Raw genomic sequence first — 21,172 nt, 5'->3', positions numbered from 1 at the left:
GCCGACAGAGCAGTGAAACCGCCTGAGCTCCGGTACTTTTCACAGGCTGGAAATATAAGGGATGCCCTCCGGGACACTCATTGAGGGTTTTTCTCATGACTAGGGGATCGTATAGCTCCGCTGGCCTACTACCACCCCTTTACCTGAACACAAGACACAGACACTTGCTGTGTGGTAGAAAACGGCCACAGCGGACCCCATTTTATTAAACCTTAACAAAATATATAAATATTCATAAATATAACCTATACATCAAACGGGGGGTAACACCAATAACCCCCAATAACAAATATAAAGTGCAACCAATATTTTAACCCCTGATATACTTCAAATACAATAAGGAAGGGGGACCTGAAGGCAACCCAATTTTTATTACTCTCCTACTGAGCCCTAGGTCGCCTCACCCCCTGACCCAAAGGGCCCCACCTTCGGAGAGTATCCTGCCACAACCAGCTGGGCCACTGCACCATTTTTCCAGCAATGCCTCCAAGTCCCCCCTTTAACATTCCCGCCGCTGCGACAAGCACTCACCAACCCCCACACCGCCTACCACTCATGCCAACACAAAGGGCGGGCGGGTGGGACAACTCCGCTTTCCCTGGCAGAATGACCTTCCTGTTTCTGTCCCTTCCTATTTAACCCCTCTCACTCCTCCCCTTCTTTTCCCGCTTTCTGACCTGACCTCTCCCTGACCCCTTTACTGCTTCTCATACCCCCCCTGTCATGTGCCCCCTCCTCTCCCATGCTGTCCAATACGTGGGCTCTCTTTTCTGATGGGTGGGGTCCTTCCTGTGCTCTGTGACGTCACCCATGTGTGTGGGAGAGGACAAATACACAGAAATGTAATGGAATATTTGTATATATTGCATTTGGTGTACACAATAGTTTATTGGTAATAAACATACCTAACATTCCAACCTAAACCGGCCTCAAGAGTCATGACATATTTAGAGACAACCGTTCCATTAGGTGAATGGGTGTGTGGGTAGCCTCACAGTTATCATCTGTTAGGTGTGAGCTGACGGCTGTCATGTTATGTAGAGTAAACCTGTTCTTCTTGATCTGCCAGTCCATACCATTAAACCCACATCTACACACCCAGCACCCAGTCACAACTCATCATGTGCAAGTGACTGATCACACACATCTTAGTCATTGCGTGACGCTTTAAAAACACTGTTTGTTTGTCTACCTGACTAACTATTAGTGTCGGGCACGAATATTCACAATGCGAATATTTATCGCGAAGATCGCATATTTGCGAATATAGCGCTAAATATTCGCAATTACGAATATTCGCTTTTTATTCACAGTACACATCACAGTGATCATCCCTCCCTGCTTCCAGCTTGTGGTGTAAACAAGGCTCTAATACTAGTTGCTGTGTCAGACTGGCGGGCGGCCGAAAATTCGCATATGCGAATTTTCGCGCATATTGATCCCTCCCTTTTTTTAGCTCTTTTATCACGCGATATTGCACATGAGCATGAAAATTTTATGGTGAATGCGCATGCACATGCAAATTTTATGGCACATAGTAAAAAAAGGTTGTGAATATTGCTAATATGCGAATTTTGCAAATATATGACGAATATTCATCCATATATTCGCAAAATATCGCGAATTCAAACATGACCTTTGCCGCTCAACACTATTAACTATCTCATATCTATCTGTACATCTATCTATCATAAATCTATCATATCGATCTATATCCATCTCATATCTTTCTATCTATCTATAAATCTATTATATCTATCAAAAATTCAAGATGGATTACTGAAGACTGTCAGGTAGCTGCATCTTCCATTTTGCTATGAAACCACATTCAGTTTCATTAGCTGAGACGCAGGTGGCACAAGATGGCGACCACTGGTCATGCTATGTGTGTTGCGCCAAAGTGGCTGGGCAGCCCTATGCTGAAGGGAATGTGCTAAAATCTGACCTGGAAGGTAAGGCATGATGTGTGTACACAGTTCTTCTGTCAGGTGTGAGCTGACGGCTGTCATGTCATGTGTGCAGTAAACCTGTTCTCCTTGATCTCCTGGTCCATAACATTAAACCCGCATCTGTTCACTGAGCGACACAACCCCCCATGTGTAAGTAGATGATCCCACGCATCTTTAGTCATTGCTTGACACGTATAAATGCAGTGTGTTGAGTAATAGGTATCTATATATACAAATAGAGGATCAAGGAGAAGCACCATGTTCAGGATTCCAGATCCATATGGGTGCTCAGCTTCAGGAACAGACCAACTCCCAGGGTAACATCCAAGATAAGGTAGAAGCGGCACTCCAAATTGTGGTAAAAAAACTGAAATGTATTCACCATCTGTGCAAAGCGACGTTTCGGTTCAACAACAGAGAAATGCTCTATTGTCAAGCCTTGCACAGATGAATGAATAAATATCATGTTTTTTACCACAATTTGGAGTGCCACTTCTACCTTATCTTGGATATATATATATATATATATATACAGTATATATGGCCCCTATTACACAGAATGATTATTGGCTCAACAGGCCAATGTTGTTCCGTGTAATAGGGCCAGTGATCAGCCGACAAACAAACAAGGCATGTTCATCAGCTGATCGCTTCATTTTGACTGGCTAAAAACCATCATTCATCAGGCGCACATCTCTCAGCGTAATAAGGGATGTGCGGCCTACGACTGATGAAAGCAAAGGGCTCCATGAACAATCCAGCAGTCATTTATGTGGCCCTCCTTACATGTTGGTTGAGCATTAGGGCCCTATCTATCCATCTATCACATCTATCTATCTATCTATCTATCTATCTACCGTATATACTCGAGTATAAGCCGAGTTTTTCAGCACGATTTTTTGTGCTGAAAACACCCCCCTCGGCTTATACTCGAGTGAACTCTCCACCCGCAGTGGTCTTCAACCTGCGGACCTCCAGAGGTTTCAAAACTACAACTCACAGCAAGCCCGGGCAGCCATCGGCTGTCCGGGCTTGCTGGGAGTTGTAGTTTTGAAACCTCCGGAGGTCCGCAGGTTGAAGACCACTGCAGCCTTCGACATCATCCAGCCCCCTCTCACCCCCTTTAGTTCTGTACAGTACTCGCCTCCGCTCGGCGCTGGTCCGGTGCTGCAGGACTGTCCGGAGAGGAGGTCGTCCGGTGGGATAGTGGTTCCGGGCTGCTATCTTCACCGGGGAGGCCTCTTCTAAGCGCTTCGGGCCCGGCCCCAGAATAGTCACGTTGCCTTGAGAACGACGCAGAGGTACGTTCATTGCCAACACACTTCTGCGTCATCGTCAAGGCAACGCCTCTATTCCGGGCCCGCAGCGCGTAGAAGAGGCGCCCCCAGTGAAGATAGCAGCCCGGAACCACTATCCCACCGGACAACCTCCTCTCCGGACAGTCCTGCAGCACCGGACCAGCGCCGAGCGGAGGTGAGTACTGTACAGAACTAAAGGGGGTGAGAGAGGGCTGGATGATGTCGAAGGCCGCAGTGGTCTTCAACCTGCGGACCTCCGGAGGTTTCAAAACTACAACTCCCAGCAAGCCCGGACCGCCGATGGCTGCCCGGGCTTGCTGGGAGTTACATAGTTAGTATGGTTGAAAAAAGACATACGTCCATCAAGTCCAACCAGGGGATTGAAGGGAAGGGTGTAAGGGGATAAGGGAAAGGGATGTAGTTTTATAATTCTGCATAAGCATTAATGTTATTTTGTTCCAGGAATGTATCTAACCCTGTTTTAAAGCTGTTAATTGTTCCTGCTGTGACCAGTTCCTGAGGTAGACCGTTCCATAAATTCACAGTCCTCACGGTAAAGAAGGCGTGTCGCCCCTTTAGACTAAACTTTTTCTTCTCCAGACGGAGGGAGTGCCCCCTCGTCCTTTGGGGGGGTTTAACCTGGAACAGTTTTTCTCCATATTTTTTGTATGGGCCATTAATATACTTATATACGTTTATCATATCCCCCCTTAAACGTCTCTTCTCAAGACTAAACAATTGTAACTCCTTTAATCGCTCCTCATAGCTAAGATGTTCCATGCCCCATATTAGTTTAGTCGCGCGTCTCTGCACCCTTTCCAGCTCCGCAGTGTCCCTTTTATGAACAGGCGACCAAAATTGAACAGCATATTCCAGGTGAGGCCGTACCAATGCTTTATAAAGGGGGAGTATTATGTCCCTGTCCCTTGAGTCCATGCCTCTTTTGATACATGACAATATCCTGCCGGCTTTGGAAGCAGCAGCCTGACATTGCATGCTATTCTGTAGTCTGTGATCCACAAGTACACCCAGATCCTTCTCTACCAGTGACTCTGCCAGTTTAATCCCCCCCTAAGACATACGACGCATGCAGGTTATTAGTACCCAGATGCATAACTTTACATTTATCCACATTGAACCTCATTTGCCAAGTGGATGCCCAGACACTTAGTCTATCCAAGTCATCTTGTAACTTATGCACATCCTCTATAGACTGTACTGTGCTACAAAGCTTGGTGTCATCTGCAAAGATAGAAACAGAGCTGTTAATACCATCCTCTATATCATTGATAAATAAATTAAACAGCAGCGGGCCCAGTACTGAACCTTCGGGTACACCACTAATAACCGGGGACCAATCAGAGTACGAATCATTGACCACCACTCTCTGGGTACAATCCATGAGCCAGTGTTCAATCCAGTTACAAACTAAAGTTTCCAAGCCCAAGGACCTTAACTTACCTGTCAGACGTCTGTGAGGGACAGTATCAAATGCTTTAGCAAAATCCAGAAACACTATATCCACAGCCATTCCTCTGTCAAGGCTTCTACTCACCTCTTCATAAAAGCAAATTAGATTGGTTTGACAACTTCTATCCTTAGTAAACCCATGCTGGCTATCACTTATAATACTATTATCCCCTATGTATTCCTGTATGTAATCCCTTATAAGTCCTTCAAACAATTTACCCACAATGCACGTTAGACTTACCGGTCTATAATTGCCTGGCGAAGACCTAGAGCCCTTCTTGAAGATTGGTACCACATTAGCCTTGCGCCAGTCCCTTGGCACAATACCAGACACCAGAGAATCTCTAAATATCATGAACAAGGGTACAGATATTACTGAACTTACCTCTCTAAGAACTCTTGGGTGTAGTCCATCCGGCCCTGGAGATTTGCTAACATTTACTTTACTTAACTTACCTTGTACCATCTCTACATTAAGCCAGTTCAGTACATTACATGATGTGTTACTAGCACTGACCTGGCCAATGTCAGTTCCTCCTTCTTCCATAGTGTATACAGAACTAAAGAACCCATTCAGTAGCTCCGCCTTCTCTTGATCGCCTGTGACAATCTCCCCATTATCATTATTAAGGGGTCCTACACGCTCTGTCCTTGGTTTTTTTGTATTTATATATCTAAAAAAATATTTAGGATTAGTTTTGCTTTCTTTGGCCACCTGTCTTTCATTTAGAATTTTTGCTGTTTTTATTACATTTTTACAGATTTTATTAAGCTCCTTGTACTGTTTAAATGTTCTAGCTGACCCATCCGATTTGTATTTTTTGAAGGCTATTTTTTTATTGTTTATTGCTCTTTTAACATCATGTGTCAGCCATGTAGGATTTAGTTTTAATCGTTTATATTTGTTCCCCTTTGGTATATATTTAGCTGTATAGTTATTTAGAGTTGATTTAAAGATGTCCCATTTACCTTCTGTATCAGTATTTGACAACACCTCCCCCCAGTCTATGTCCTGTAGTGCAGCTCTCAGCCCAGGGAAGTTTGCCTTTTTAAAGTTATATGTTTTTGCTTTCCCCATCTGTCTTTGTTTTCTACATTTTAAGTAAAAAGTAACTATATTGTGGTCGCTATTACCAAGGTTTTCCCGCACAGTTACATTACCAACCAGCTCTGCGTTGTTGGAAATGATCAGATCCAACAAGGCATCACTTCTTGTTGGGTCCTCCACAAACTGGCCCATAAAATTATCCTGCAATAAATTTAGGAATTTTCTCCCCTTTGTAGTTTTAGCCAACCCCGGACCCCAATCTATATCTGGATAGTTAAAATCTCCCATTATTACCACTGTACCTGCCCGGGCAGCCCTCTCTATTTGTTTATACAGCCAACCTTCTATCTCTTCAGTGTTATTAGGGGGTCTGTAGATTACACCAAATATTATTTTTTCAGTATTTCCCTCCTTTTGTAATTGTACCCACAGTGATTCCACATCCTCAGAATCATCACACACTATGTGTTGTAGTTTTGAAACCTCTGGAGGTCCGCAGGTTGAAGACCACTGAGGGCGGATGATGACAAGAGGATGATGAAGGGGGGGGGGGTGTGGGATGATGACAAGAGGATGATGAAGGGGGGGTGTGGGATGATGAAGGGGGGTGGGGATGATGACAAGGGGATGATGAAGGGGGGGTGTGGGATGATTACAAGGGGATGATGAAGGGGGGTGGGGATGATGACAAGGGGATGATGAAGGGGGGGTGGGATGATGACAAGGGGATGATGACAGGTGATGATGATGAGGGTCTGGATGATGACAGGCGGTGATGATGATGAGGATGTTAATGACGGGTCTGGAAGATGACAGGGGGGGGATGATGTATTTCCCACCCTAGGCTTATACTCGAGTCAATAACTTTTCCTGGGATTTTGGGTTGAAATTAGGGGTCTCTGCTTATACTCGGGTCGGCTTATACTCGAGTATATACGGTATCTATACAGAAGTTAAGGATGTAGCACATCACTGAGATTCAATTCAGTAGAAGGTTTATTCCATGATGTACAAAGAGACTGCCAATGGTGGCGTGAGGACACTGAAATGTAGTCTCTTGGAATAAACCTTCTACTGAATTGTATCTCAGTGATGTACTGCATCTTTATCTTCTGTATGGATTAGAGAACCAGTGGACCGCGTTTCCATTTGTGCCGGCACGCATTTCCTATACTCAACTATCTGGATCTGCTGCCTTTATATGACCTGTTATATCAATCTATCTATGTCATAGCTATCAATCTATCACCTATCTATCTATCTATCTCATATCTATCTCATATCTATCTATCACCTATCTATCTATCAATCAATCAATCATCTATCTATTTCATATCTATCTATCACATATCTATCTATCTATCTATGCTTGAGAAAGGCAGTGTGATACTGCCGAAACGTTGTATCTGGATATGGGAAAATAAAACCGCACTTTATTTGAACCTGGACTGGTGTGCTGCCTAAAACCGATTTTGGATATCTACTATACAGTCTGCGACTGGGACTGTTCACCTTGTCTTGCACCCACTGACTACCTACCCTGGTGTGCTGTTTCCGCGCTTTTGCTGTGTATCTATCTATCTAGCTAAAAGAAAGATGGTGGAGGCAACACAACCAAAGTAGTAAAGTTGGCAGGGTGCAGGCTGGTAATTTCACAGTCCCAATCGCAGACCGTATGTGTAGATCTAAAAGCAAAAAGATCCAGCAGCACTGCCGTAAGGTGCAAATAAACAGGTTTTATTCACCCATATGGAAACAACAACTTTTCAACGGCATCACGCATGCTTGAAAATGACGGCGTGATGTCGTTGAAACAGTTTCCATATGGGTGAATAAAGCCTGTTGATTTACATCTTACGGAGCACTGCTGGATCTTTTTGTTTTTGTATCTATCTCAGGGTCGGATCCAGAGTCTAGTCTCGGGAGGGGCACTAGCAGAGTATCATGCGGTGGTCGACGCCCCCTCCCATAGACTTGCATTGAGGGGGAGTGGCGTGATGTCACAAGGGACGTGGCTGTGATGTCACAACCCCCGCAGCCCGCACCCAGAGTTCAGAACAAAGGGTTCCGAATGCTGGGGCAGTGGAGAACCCCTTTAAGTATGCAGCATAGTTCCCCCACACTAGGTAGGCAGCATAGTTCCCCCACACTAGGTAGGCAGCATAGTATCTCCACACTAGGTTGTCAGCATAGTTCCTCCACACTAGGTTGTCAGCATAGTTCTCCCCACATAAGGTTGTCAGCATAGCTCCCCCCACATTAGGTTATCAGCATAGTTCCCCCCACAAATTAGGTTATCAGCATAGTTCCCCCACATTAGGTTGTCAGCATAGTTCCACCCACATTAGGTTGGCAGCATAGTTCCCCACATTAGGTTGTCAGCACAGTTCCCCACATTAGGTTGTCAGCACAGTTCTCCCCACATTAGGTTTTCAGCATAGTTCCCCCCACATTAGGTTGTCAGCATAGTTCCCCCACATTAGGTTGTCAGCATAGTTCCCCCACATTAGGTTGTCAGCATAGTTCCCCCACATTAGGTCGTCAGCATAGTTCCCCCACATTAGGTTGTCAGCATAGTTCCTCCCACATTAGGTTGGTGGTATAGTCCCCCCACATTAGGTTGGCAGTATAGTCCCCCCCACATTAGGCTGGCAGTATTGTTCCCCCTACATTATGTTTGCAGTATAGTTCCCCCCACATTAGGTTGTCAGCATAGTTCCACCACATTAGGTTGTCAGCATAGTTCCACCACATTAGGTTGTCAGCATAGTTCCCCCACATTAAATAGTCAGCATAGTTCCCCCACATTAGGTTGTCAGCATAGTTCCTCCCACATTAGGTTGGTGGTATAGTCCCCCCACATTAGGTTGGCAGTATAGTTCCCCCCACATTAGGCTGGCAGTATTGTTCCCCCTACATTATGTTTGCAGTATAGTTCCCCCCACATTAGGTTGTCAGCATAGTTCCACCACATTAGGTTGTCAGCATAGTTCCACCACATTAGGTTGTCAGCATAGTTTCACCACATTAGGTTGTCAGCATAGTTCCCCCCACATTAGGTTGTCAGCACAGTTCTCCCCACATTAGGTTTTCAGCATAGTTCCCCCCACATTAGGTTGTCAGCATAGTTCCTCCCACATTAGGTTGGTGGTATAGTCCCCCCACATTAGGTTGGCAGTATAGTTCCCCCCACATTAGGCTGGCAGTATTGTTCCCCCTACATTAGGTTTGCAGTATAGTTCCCCCCACATTAGGTTGTCAGCATAGTTCCACCACATTAGGTTGTCAGCATAGTTTCACCACATTAGGTTGTCAGCATAGTTCCCCCCACATTAGGTTGTCAGCACAGTTCTCCCCACATTAGGTTGTCAGCATAGTTCCCCCCACATTTTATTTGTCAGCATAGTTCCTCCACATTAGGCTGTCAGCATAGTTCCCCCACATTAGGTTGTCAGCATAGTTCCCCCACATTAGGTCATCAGCATAGTTCCCCCACATTAGGTTGCCAGCATAGTTCCCCCCACATTAGTTTGGTGGTATAGTTCTCCCACATTAGGTTGGCAGTATAGTTCCCCCTACATTAGGTTTGCAGTATAGTTCCCCCCACATTAGGTTGTCAGTATAGTTCCCCCACATTAGGTTGTCAGCATAGTTCCCCCACATTAGGTTGTCAGCATAGTTCCCTCACATTAGGTTGTCAGCATAGTTCCCCCCACATTAGGTTGGCAGTATAGCCCCCCCCGCATTTGGTTGGCAGTATAGTTCCCCCCTCATTAGGTTGGAAGTTTTGGTTCCCCCGACATTAGGTTGTAGTTCCCCCACATTAGGTTGGCAGTATAGTCCCCCTCACATTAGGCTGGCAGTATAGTTTCCCCCACATTAGGTTGTAGTTCCCCCACATTAGATTGGCAGTACAGTTCCCCCGCATTAGGTTGTAGTTCCCCCCACATTAGGTTGGCAGTATAGTTCCCCCACATTAGGTTGGCAGTATAGTTCCCCCCACATTTGGTAGGCAGTATGTTCCCCCACATTAGGTTGGCAGTATAGTTCCCCCACATTAGGTTGGCAGTATAGTTCCCCCCACATTTGGTAGGCAGTATGTTCCCCCACATTAGGTTGGCAGTATAGTTCCCCCACATTAGGTTGACAGTATAGTTCCCCCCCACATTAGGTTGTAGTTCCCCCACATTAGGTTGGCAGTATAGTTCCCCCACATTAGGTTGGCAGTATAGTTCCCCACATTAGGTGCAGTATAGTTCGCCCACATTAGGTTGGCAGTATAGTTCCCCCACATTAGGTTGGCAGTACAGTTTCCCGCATATTAGGTGCAGTATAGTTCCCCCACATTAGGCTGGCAGTATAGTTCCCCAACATTAGGCTGGCAGTATAGTTCCCCCACATTTGGTAGGCAGTGGCCCCCACAGACATACAGCCTTCAGCCATATACAGTGTGTGGCTGGATGCTGTATGCCTGTGTACTGCCTCACAGTGCTCCGACCACCGCTCCTCCAGTCAGGGGTCATGATCTACTCCTATGGCCTATAGGCAATAGCAGTATGTCCCGGAACTGGTGGTCGGAGCACCGAAGATGACGTGCCGCTGGTAACTTACCATGCGAGCGTCCTCCTCCTAGCTGCTCCGCTTCTATGGACGCACGCACGTCAGTGACGTCCCTGCGTGCGCTACCTTCCGGCGGTATTTTTTAAGTTAACGCTGGGCCGCAGAAAGGTAAGCGGGACATCCTTGTGTCCCGAAAAGATCTCACTATCTATCATCTTATATCTATCTATCTCATATCTATCTATCTTTTATCTATCTAGATAGATAGATAGATACAGAAGAAATGTCCAGGTGGAGCAGCACCTCAGTATTCGCAGGTAAGTAGGTGCACGCAGTCCATTAAGGCCTGGTCAAGGCCCACAGTAAGCCCAAGGAGAAGTATTGCTGCAGCACACAGTAGTAAACTTAGTGTTTTATTCCATCCAACAAGCAACGTTTCAACTGCCCATGTGGCCTTTTTCAAGCTCCCTGGAGCTTGAAAAAGGCTGCATGGGCGGTTGAAACGTTGCTTAATGGACTGCGTGCACCTACTTACCTGCGAATACTGAGGTGCTGCTCCACCTGAACATTTCTTCTGGATCTATCTATCTCGTATCTATCTATCTCATATCTATCTCTTTATTATCAATCTATCTAATATAACTTTTTCACATTGATATACTTAATATCAACAAATATTCATTTCATTTATGTATCTCATTGCTATGTCAGTCTGTCTGTCTATCATCATTATTAAGACAATGTCCCAAAGACTGATTTGTGCCACAGGACTAGAGATGAGCGAATTTACAGTAAATTCGATTCGTCACAAACTTCTCGGCTCGGCAGTTGATGACTTTTCCTGCATAAATTAGCTCAGCTTTCAGGTGCTCCCGTGGGCTAGAAAAGGGGGATACAGTCCTAGGAGACTCTTTCCTAGGACTGTATCCACCTTTTCCAGCCCACCGGAGCACCTGAAAGCTGAACTAATTTATGCAGGATAAGTCATCAACTGCCGAGCCGAGAAGTTCTTGAAGAATCGAATTTACTGTAAATTCGCTCATCTCTACACAGGACGCTCACATCTAGTCTGTCAACCGGTATGAGCCCTTGTTGGCCATTCATCCTGCAAGACATTACCTGTAGTTTTGAGTAGAGCTATGTAGTAAGTACTTTTTCTTTTCCTCACCGGTGGGTCATTTCCAGTCAATTCCATCATTAAAGTTGATAAACATCTGATCGTTCATTGACCTATGACAGACTGTCCTTTTCTGAAATGATGTCAGCCATGTTCAGAACTTTAGTTTCTATCATACAGAAGTTTTGCTAGTCCACCAATGGTCTAGGACAGTGGTCTCCAACCTGCGGACCTCCAGGTGTTGCAAAACTACAACTTCTAGCATGCCCGGACAGCCATTGGCAACATCTGGAGGTCCGCAGGTTGGAGACCACTGGTCTAGGATGTGTCACTGACGCCCTTTTCTCTTAACTTCATTCGCAGCTAAGCAACACAGCCTGATGATGCAAGAGGGGTTCATGATGTACCTGCTGTCAGCCGAGGGTGATATATTTAACCAAAATCATCGGAAAATATATCAGGACATGACCCAGCCGCTGTGCCACTACTTCATCTCCTGCTCCCACAACACCTACCTGACCAATCACCAGTTGGTCGGAGCAAGTAGCACCGAGTCCTATATTAGGTAAGGTAACTTTTATAGGGGAACTGCGAGCAGTCCGATCTTGGTTTATGGAGGTATTTTTATCAATGCAATAAAAACAATTGGGTATTACCATTCCCCTTGTCAATAGGTTGTGTCTATACCATTATTTTCCAACCAGGGTGCCTCCAGCTGTTGCAAAACTACAACTCCCAGCATGCCCGGACAGCCTTTGGCTGTCTGGGCATGCTGGGAGTTGTAGTTTAGCAACAGCTGTAGATACACTGGTTTGAAAACACTGGTCAGAAAATAGTGTAAAAACTGCCAGCAGACTTGAAGAGATGGTAATGGAGATGTCCGCCTAGTCACACATTTCCAGGGGGAATAACAGAGGGACTGCACTGTGCAGAGTTCTAAGAAAAGATGCTCTGGCATTGTTGTTTTTTGGTTAATAAATGTGAGAACAGACCTGTCAGGAGAGATGATCATCGGGGGAGATTTATCAAAACCTGTGCAGAGGAAAAGTTGCTGAGTTGCCCATAGCAACCAATCAGATCGCTTCTTTCATTTTGCAAAGGCCTTTTCAAAAGTGAAAGAAGAAATGTGATTGGTTGCTATGGGCAACTGGTCAGCTTTTTCTCTGCACAGGTTTTGATAAATCTCCCCCTGATGTGTCCTCTGTAAAGGGTATTTTATATAGAGTATTGGATGTTTACCTATCATACCCTGACTATAATGATAGTCTCTGACGGGTTCCTGTTAGAGACATAGGGGGAGATTTATCAAGACCCGTTCAGAGCAAAAGTTGCCCATAGTAACCAATCAGATCGCTTCATTCATTTTTAACAAGGCCTCTGCAAAATGAAAGAAGAAATCTGATTGGTTGCTATGGGCCACTGGGAAACTTTTCCTTTGCACGGATTTTGCTAAATCTCCCCCATAAACCTCTAGCCTGCAGAGATTGCAGCTCCCATCATGGCGGCTGTCAAGGCATGATGGGAATTGTAGCTTTGCTACATATAAAGAGCTATATATACCGTATATATAGATATATATATATATATATATATATATATATATATAGACCACAGCTAAAGCCATTCAGACTGTTTATATTATAGATTCATACTAGGGTTCCTAAATTGCATTCAGTACCTCTTTTTGAGCCTCTCCTCTTTCTTCTGTGTTACATTTGGCATTAATTAAACCTAGCATGACCTGAATGTTAAACAGCTGGATCTGAGGAAATCTCTGATGCCTCTATCAGCAGGAATGTCACATAAAGACTTGCTATGGGTTCTTGTCTGATCTGCACCCTTTTTAGGCTATTATAGTCCCCCTGGTGGTATACACACTGGGGGACATGTATCAAAGATTTCACCCCTGTTTTGTGTGTATTTTTTTGCGCAAAATTTTGCGCAAGCCCTTTTTTTGCGCATTTTTTTGCGCACGTTTTGGTAGAGCATGTCCTCCAGATGTGGCAGCATCAGGGTACCTTGGAGTGACATCTATAGTACACATGGATTTATTAACTGCGCACTTTTTTTTTACACCCAAAATTTTGCCGCAAGAGCTGTTTTTTTGCGCAAATATAAGCCATCTTGGACTTAACGAAGCAAGATGCTCTAAATCATTGGGGGACATGTATCATTATTTGTGTATGGTAGAAGCATTTTACCCCTTTTACCGAATTCTAAATTATGCGCAAAAGTGCTAAATTTATCAATCAAGCGCAATGAGCTTCATAAATTGCGGGTAAATATAGTAATCTCCTCAATCCACTCTTTGGAATATAGAATAGATGATTTTGAGCATCTTGCTACGTTAAGTCCAAGATGGCTTATATTTGCGCAAAAAAAAACAGCTCTTGCGGCAAAATTTTTGGTGTAAAGGAAAAGTACGCAGGTAATAAATCCATGTGTACTATAGATGTCACTCCAAGGTACCCTAATTCAGCCACATCTGGAGGACATGCTCTACCAAAACGTGCGCAAAAAAATGCGCAAAAAAAAGGGCTTGCGCAAAATTTTGCACAAAAAGATACACACAAAACAGGGGTAAAATCTTTGATACATGTCCCCCATTGATTCTATTTTCCAAAGAGTGGATTGAGGAGATTGCTATATTTACCCGCAATTTATGAAGCTCATTGCACTTGATTGATAAATTTAGAGCTTCTGCATATAATTTAGAGTTCAGGAAAAGGGGTAAAATGCTTCTACCATACACAAGTAATGATACATGTCCCCCACTGTCCACAAGGTTGCCACCCAACTTGCCCACATGCAAATCTATCTGTCTGCCTTTCTTTATCTTTGCACGACGAGGTTGATCTGCTGTCCAGAACTCTTGAAAAGCTGGATGATGACCACTCTGGGGTTTATAATGTCGACCATACCATTTGCAACCCCCATAGTTTTTGGAACTCATACAAATTATACAGATGACCGCTGTTGATCTGTTTAGGTTTATGTTGAGTTACAGGACAGATGGGTTGGCAGGAAAGAAGGACTGTGCAGCAGTGGTATAAATTTTGGTGAATAATTCCCAAGAATAAAGACACGTATGCCCATGTCTGGTATTGATATTGATGGGTATCTGTGTGTCTTTTTGTTTTTCCACCCGTCTTCTATATTTACACTGAGCAATCACTGCCTTAGGAACAACTGGCATCTGATATCTTGTGATCAACAACACAATACCATGTGATGGCCACATCACAATGGTTTCTCAGATAATATGTTGACTTCTCTGCACAGAAGAAGGTGACATTAGCCAATCATGGGTAAATGTGGTGACCAAAGTGTCTGAATGAGGGAAGATTGGTGGGACCCAGAGGTGTGATGCACTTGTTGGTTGTTCCTGAACCACAGTAAGGAGATTGTACTAGGACTGGATAAATGATGGGCAGACATCTGACAAAAGATCACATAGCAGCAGGCCATGTTTGGTTGGTCCAAGAAGTAAACGTCAGGTGACATTTTCGCTATCTCAGCACCTACGTACCACAGTGGACCAACTGTGCCAGCAGTACAACAACGGGCAAGTAAGACAAATTTCTACAATGACCATGTGCAATACATTGAGTCCACTGAGATTCAATGGCCAAAAGCCATCTTCTCAAAAAACACCTTGGATGGGCCAAGGGAAGATGTCAATGGACACATATCAGATGGTCATCTGTAGTGACGAGTGCCATTCTCTGCTGAAACATATGGATGGCAGGGTCCCCTTCTGGTGGAAACAGCATGGAGCCGTATCTCATGCGTGCACTTTAGGGCTTAACAAAGTGGTGTTGGTGTCATGGCCTGGGAGCATTTTCCTATAACTCCCTAGGCTCATTGGTCAGTATACCACAACCATTGAATGGCATAGGGACCTGTTAGCTGACCATTTGCACCCATATTTTCAGGTAAGTGCCATCTTACAACAGGACCATGCTATGTGTCATCTGGTTTGGATCACTGGGGATTGGTTGTAGGAACACAACAATGAATTCTCCATACTTCCTTGGCCCTCAAACTCACCAAACAAAAAAGTTGGAACAGACTGTGAGATCTGCTGATGGAGTTGTGACATTAGGCATGGGTCGAGTATGGAGGACGTTTCCCACCTTGTGGAATCTGTTCACCAATGTCTGCATGCTGTGATCACCCAGTAAGGTGGACCAACCTATTATTGAATAAGTGTCTCTAATGCAGGGATCAGTCCGTGTAAATAACAGTCTACACAATCGGGTCCTATCGGCATCAGGCATCATATGGATACAAGTAAAAGAATAGCACAATAATGTACAGCTCTACATGGGCAAACCACATGGTTGGTACTCTAAAGTGGTAGTAAGTCTGCTGGACCTGGAAGTTTACATTGTAGTTTGGAAATTCAAGTATATTGCTTCATTCATCTGCAGGGCGTTCATGGAAGGCTGCCGATGTGTAGAGCTGGACTGCTGGGAAGGAACGGGAGGAGAACCTGTGATTTACCATGGCCATACTCTCACCTCCAAGATACTGTTTAAAGATGTGATCTCCACCATAAAGCACAATGCATTCAAAGTAAGTCACCTGCACATTTTATACACAGGACTAAAGGGAAGTATGTGCTTCATTTCTACCCAGGTTTTGCTGTACAATACTTGTCTTTTTAAAAGCTTTACAGCAGTGGTCCTCAAACTGTGGCCCTCCAGATGTTTCAAAACTACAATTCCCAGCATGCCTGGACAGCCGTTGGCTGTCCAGGCATGCTGGGAGTTGTAGTTTTGCAACATCTGGAGGGCCACAGTTTGGGGACCACTGCTTTACAGGAAAAGTAGAAAAACCAGCACTTCTCCAGTCCTGTCTTCTGGTATCACATCTCAGCTCTGTTCACCTGAATGTGGTTGAGCTGCACTACCAGACACAGCCCATGTAATTTAAAGGGGTACTCCTCCCCTAGGTATCTTATTCCCTATCCACAGAATAGGGACTCTGGGCCACTGGGACTACCCTGCGATCTCCTGCACAGAGCCCCATTAATCCACATGCATGGAGCAATCTCCGCTTTGTGCCGGATTACGGCGACCACAGCCCAAAGCTGTTGCCAACATGCCCCCTCTGTATATCTCTATGGGAGATCTGGAGATACGCAAACGCTGTATATCGGTCTCTCTCATAGACTTGAATGGAGGGGGCATGACAATGATGGCTGCTCCGAAGCCTAGCACAGTCAACGTTCTGAACATAAATGGTCAGAACACCAGCTTGCCGGGCCAAAGATTATGGGGGCTCTGCAGCCGGACCTCCCTGGGACCAGACATCTTATCCACTATCCTTTGGATAGGGAATAAGATGTCTAGCAATAGAGTACCCCTTTAAGCATTGAGTCAGCTCTACCAAAGATTTCTTGCAGATTTTCTCTATTGACTTAAAGGGGTATTCCAGGAAAAAACTATATATATATATATGTGTGTGTGTGTGTGTGTGTGTGTATATGTGTATATATTTATAAACTGGCTCCAGAAAGTTAAACAGATTTGTAAATTATTTCTATTAAAAAAAAATCTTAATCCTTCCGGTAGTTATCAGGTGCTGAAGTTGAGTTGCTCTTTTCTTTCTGAAGAAAATTCTCTCTGCTGACACCTCTGCTTGTCTCAGGAACTGTCCGAAACATTAGAGGTTTGTCCTACTCTGGACAGTTCCTGAGACAAGCAGAGGTGTCAGCAGAGAGCACTGTTGTCAGACAGAAGAGAACAACTCAACTTCAGCAGCTGATAACTACGGGAAGGATTAAGATTTTTTTAATAGAAGTAATTTATAAACCTGGTTAAAAATAAATGGGAGCTCAACATAAAACGTGATTACCCAAGCCAAGGATACTGAGTTGCACAAAAAACCCAATGTGCCAAAAAAAATGCAAGTGGAGACAAAAAAATGGGTAACAGTCCTACTAGGCTAGGGGTGAGAGATAGGAGAAAGAACAGAAGAAAAAATTACTCTTTGCATCTTATCTTCTGTTCTTTCTATCTCTCACCCCTAGCCTAGTAGGACTGTTACCCATTTTTTGTCTCCACTTTAATTTATAAATCTGTTTAACTTTCTGGAGCCAGTTGATATAAAAAAAATGTTTTTTCCTGGAATACCCCTTTAAGCAGGGAAGTCAAAACCCACAATAAATTTGCAGGTGTTATGGACGGTGAAAAGAAGTACATTTGCTTTTTTATCTATGAAAAGTATTACCATATTTGTTCCTAAACCCACATGATTTGGTGCAGATTTTCTGCTGTAGATTTTCCACTATAGCCTAAAGATGGCAGCCATCATAAACTGTAGACGAAAGCAAGCAGGGAAGCGGCTTAAGGGCTATGACTGTCCTATTTCCAAGAGCTGTTTTTAGTACCATCTATGACCGCCCAAAGATCTAGGCCATTTTCTTACTACTGCAGAGTATGAACTGCTGGGTGATGCCTAGAGATGTGTAACCAGCCATGGGATGTGACGCATGTTGTAATGTATTCTTATGTAATAGAACGATTTACTGCCTATAAGAGGTTGTGTAATGTTTTAATTATTCCACCTCACAAAAATATATCATTACTGTTAACTTTTCCTCTTGTTATACCAGTTTGTCACTCAATGATCTCCCTGTCTTTAACCCTTTAGAGGCAGGTCATTTGGGCATTAAAGGGGAACTCCACTGGCCAGCGTTCGAAAGTAAATGTTCCGAACGCTGTGGGTCGGCCACGCCCCTGGCAACATCATGACCACGCCCCTCAATGCAAGTCAATGGGAAGGGGGCGTGACGTCCGTCACGCCCCCTCCCATTGACTTGCATTGAGGGGGCGTGGTCATGATGTCGCCAGGGGCATGGCCGACCCCCGCAGCACGAAAACAGCGTTCAAAACATTTACTTCTGAACGCTGGCCAGTGGAGTACCCCTTTAACCCCTTCATGACCCAGGGTTTTTCCATTTTTGCACTTTCGTTTTTTCCTCCTTACCTTTAAAAAACCATAACTCTTTCAATTTTGCACCTAAAAATCCATATGATGGCTTATTTTTTGCACCACCAATTCTACTTTGTAATGACATCAGTCATTTTACCCAAAAATCTACAGAGAAACAGAAAAAAAAATTCATTGTGCGACAAAATTGAAGAAAAAACAAAATTTTTTAACTTTTGGGGGCTTCCTTTTCTACACAGTACATTTTTCGGTAAAAATGACACTTTCTCTTTATTCTGTAGGCCATACGGTTAAAATGATACCCTACTTATATAGGTTTGATTTTATTGTACTTCTGGAAAAAATCCTAACTACATGTAGGAAAATTTATATGTCTAAAATTGTCATCTTCTGACCCCTATAACTTTTTTATTTTTCTGCGTATGGGATGGTATGAGGGCTCATTTTTTGCGTCGTGATCTGAAGTTTTTAGCGGTACCATTTTTGTAATGATCGAACTTTTTGATCGCTTTTTATTCATTTTTTCATTATATAAAAAGTGACCAAAAATAAGCTTTTTTGGGCTTTGGAATTTTTTGGCGCGTACGCACGCGAAGATACCACATATGTTTATTTTTATTTACACAGTTTTTTTTTTTAAATAGGAAAAGGGGGGTGATTCAAACTTTTATTAGGGAAGGGGTTAAATGATCTTAATTCACTTTTTTTCCACTTTTTTTTGCAGTGTTATAGCTCCCATAAGGACCTATAACACTGCACACACTGATCTTTTACATTGATCACTGGTTTATCATAGGAAACCAGTGATCAATGATTCTGCCGCTTGACTGCTCATGCCTGGATCTCAGGCACTGAGCAGTCATTCGGCGATCGGACAGCATGGAGGCCGGTAGGGATCCTCCGGCTGTCATGTAAGCTGTTCGGGATGCCGCGATTTTGCCGCGGCGATCCCGAGCAGCTCCCCCTGAGCTAACCGGCATTAGTTTACTTTCACTTTAGACGTGGCATTCCACTTTGAACGCCGCGTCTAAAGGGTTAATAGCGCATGGCACCGCAATCACTGCCGCGCGCTATTAGCCACGGGTCCTGGCCATTGCTAGGTGCCGGGCCCGACCCGCTATGACGAGGGGCCACGCCGTGGCCCCACATTATAGAATGGGAGCCGACCCATGACATACATGTATGCCATGGGTCGGGAAGGGGTTAAAGGCTGAGTGACAGGAAGCAGGAAGAAGACTGCGCCGGAGAAGAAGGGAATACTTTTTCTTTTCATCACTGTATTCGTAGAGCCATAACTTTTTAATTTTCCCATTTAATTTTAAAACTCTGTGTGATAAACTGCTACGAATCCCGCCGATCCCAAGACAGACAATGCTTTATTTTTACACCAGTGATTGATATTTTTTGTTCTGTATGACAGTACTCCCCTTATCCAGTCATTTTATCCATTGAGAATCACTGTGGGTTGGAACAGCAAGTGACGATGGCTCATCACCTACGGACTATCCTTGGGGATATACTAATAACAGAGCCAATAAAGAATACTGACCCATCTACACTACCATCCCCAGAGGTGAGATCACACATTTCACATCACTGAATTGTATCATACCACACATGTTTACATCCCCCCCCCCAGCCGTATGCGGTCCCGTATAGGGAAAAACGTGATGTGAACCCAGCCTTAGGCTTATCACTGGTGCGTAGGCCTTATGGTGTCCCAGCCTATGGACTGACTACAGACAAACGATAGCAGGATTCTATTCGCACTGCATAGACTTTCCGCACAATAGGTAGTCAAATGTAAGTTTATTACCTAAAATGGAAAGCGTTTTGTGGTTCCTACTGAACGCTTTGTCATGCCAGATGAAGCGGTTTGTCAGTACCACGAAACACAGTGCATTTTGGATAATAAACTTACGGTATGTTTAACCACCTGTTGTGTGGAAGCCTGCCCAGCACCATTAGAATCCTGCTACATCCTGGAGGAAATTGTCTCCTGTATGCGAGCAGGAGGGCTGCAGGTATACAAGTTGATCCTTGTGATATACAGGTTCCAGTGTTGTGCCTGGGAAGCATAACTTTATTTAGTAAGCACAAAATCACATTGAGCGTTTACCTGCATTGGTATCTTCTTTACAATGGAGTGCTTTATATTTTTATTGTAGTTTTTATGGACTGACTCAGTCAGTCATATTATGAACACATTAGAACAGTTGTTTGGCCAATGGCTATCATGAGTGATGGATTACAACATACACGCTCGCTTGGCTTGGCTGGGTGTGCATGTGTTTCCATGAAGAGAAGGGGAATAAGTTGTAAGACTTCTCTGGTGACGGCTTATCTTCCCAAGAATAAAAGGATTGGGCAGATGAAATCCAACATTTCTGATCCATATCTCTCCTCACACATTCCATTGGTGGTGGTAGGTCAGTCGTTCTAAAATAAGTTATGCTGACATTTATCTAATCTGTATGGATACTTTAATGTTTTTTTTTTTTTAAAGATTAAGGGGGAGACCTTTCCTCTGGACAGGTTTTGATAAATCTCCCCCTAAGTGTTTTCCCCAGTGGAGCTGATCAGTAGGGTCCAACTTCTGGAACACCATCAAACACATAAATGGTGGTCAGTTGTCCCTTGAGTGTGTAAAGCAGCAGCGCGTCTGCTTGGTCACTGTTCTCTTTTAGACTTCTGAACATTGCAGAGTGCTGAACTCCTACCCTTCACTGATCAGATAGTTATTGATAGGAGATAACTGTCAGTCTTAGGA

At 44.1% G+C, this 21,172-nt stretch overlaps 1 protein-coding gene across 1 annotated transcript in view; it reads left to right on the top strand.

Annotated features, from left to right (window-relative positions):
* Window positions 1–21,172, top strand: part of PLCD3 (phospholipase C delta 3) — a 116,958-nt gene that overhangs the window by 83,932 nt on the left and 11,854 nt on the right. Inside the window, exons 8-10 of the mRNA XM_056549387.1 lie at window positions 11,806–12,007; window positions 15,876–16,020; window positions 19,823–19,975. Of these exons, the coding sequence (XP_056405362.1) occupies window positions 11,806–12,007; window positions 15,876–16,020; window positions 19,823–19,975 (500 nt within the window). The remainder of the gene's footprint in view (window positions 1–11,805; window positions 12,008–15,875; window positions 16,021–19,822; window positions 19,976–21,172) is intronic.

This window comes from Hyla sarda, chromosome 12, assembly GCF_029499605.1.
Source record: "Hyla sarda isolate aHylSar1 chromosome 12, aHylSar1.hap1, whole genome shotgun sequence".
NCBI classification, from domain to species: Eukaryota; Metazoa; Chordata; class Amphibia; order Anura; family Hylidae; genus Hyla; species Hyla sarda.
The sequence above is the reverse complement of the archived record's forward strand: the minus strand, read 5'-3'. Positions and strand labels throughout refer to the sequence as shown.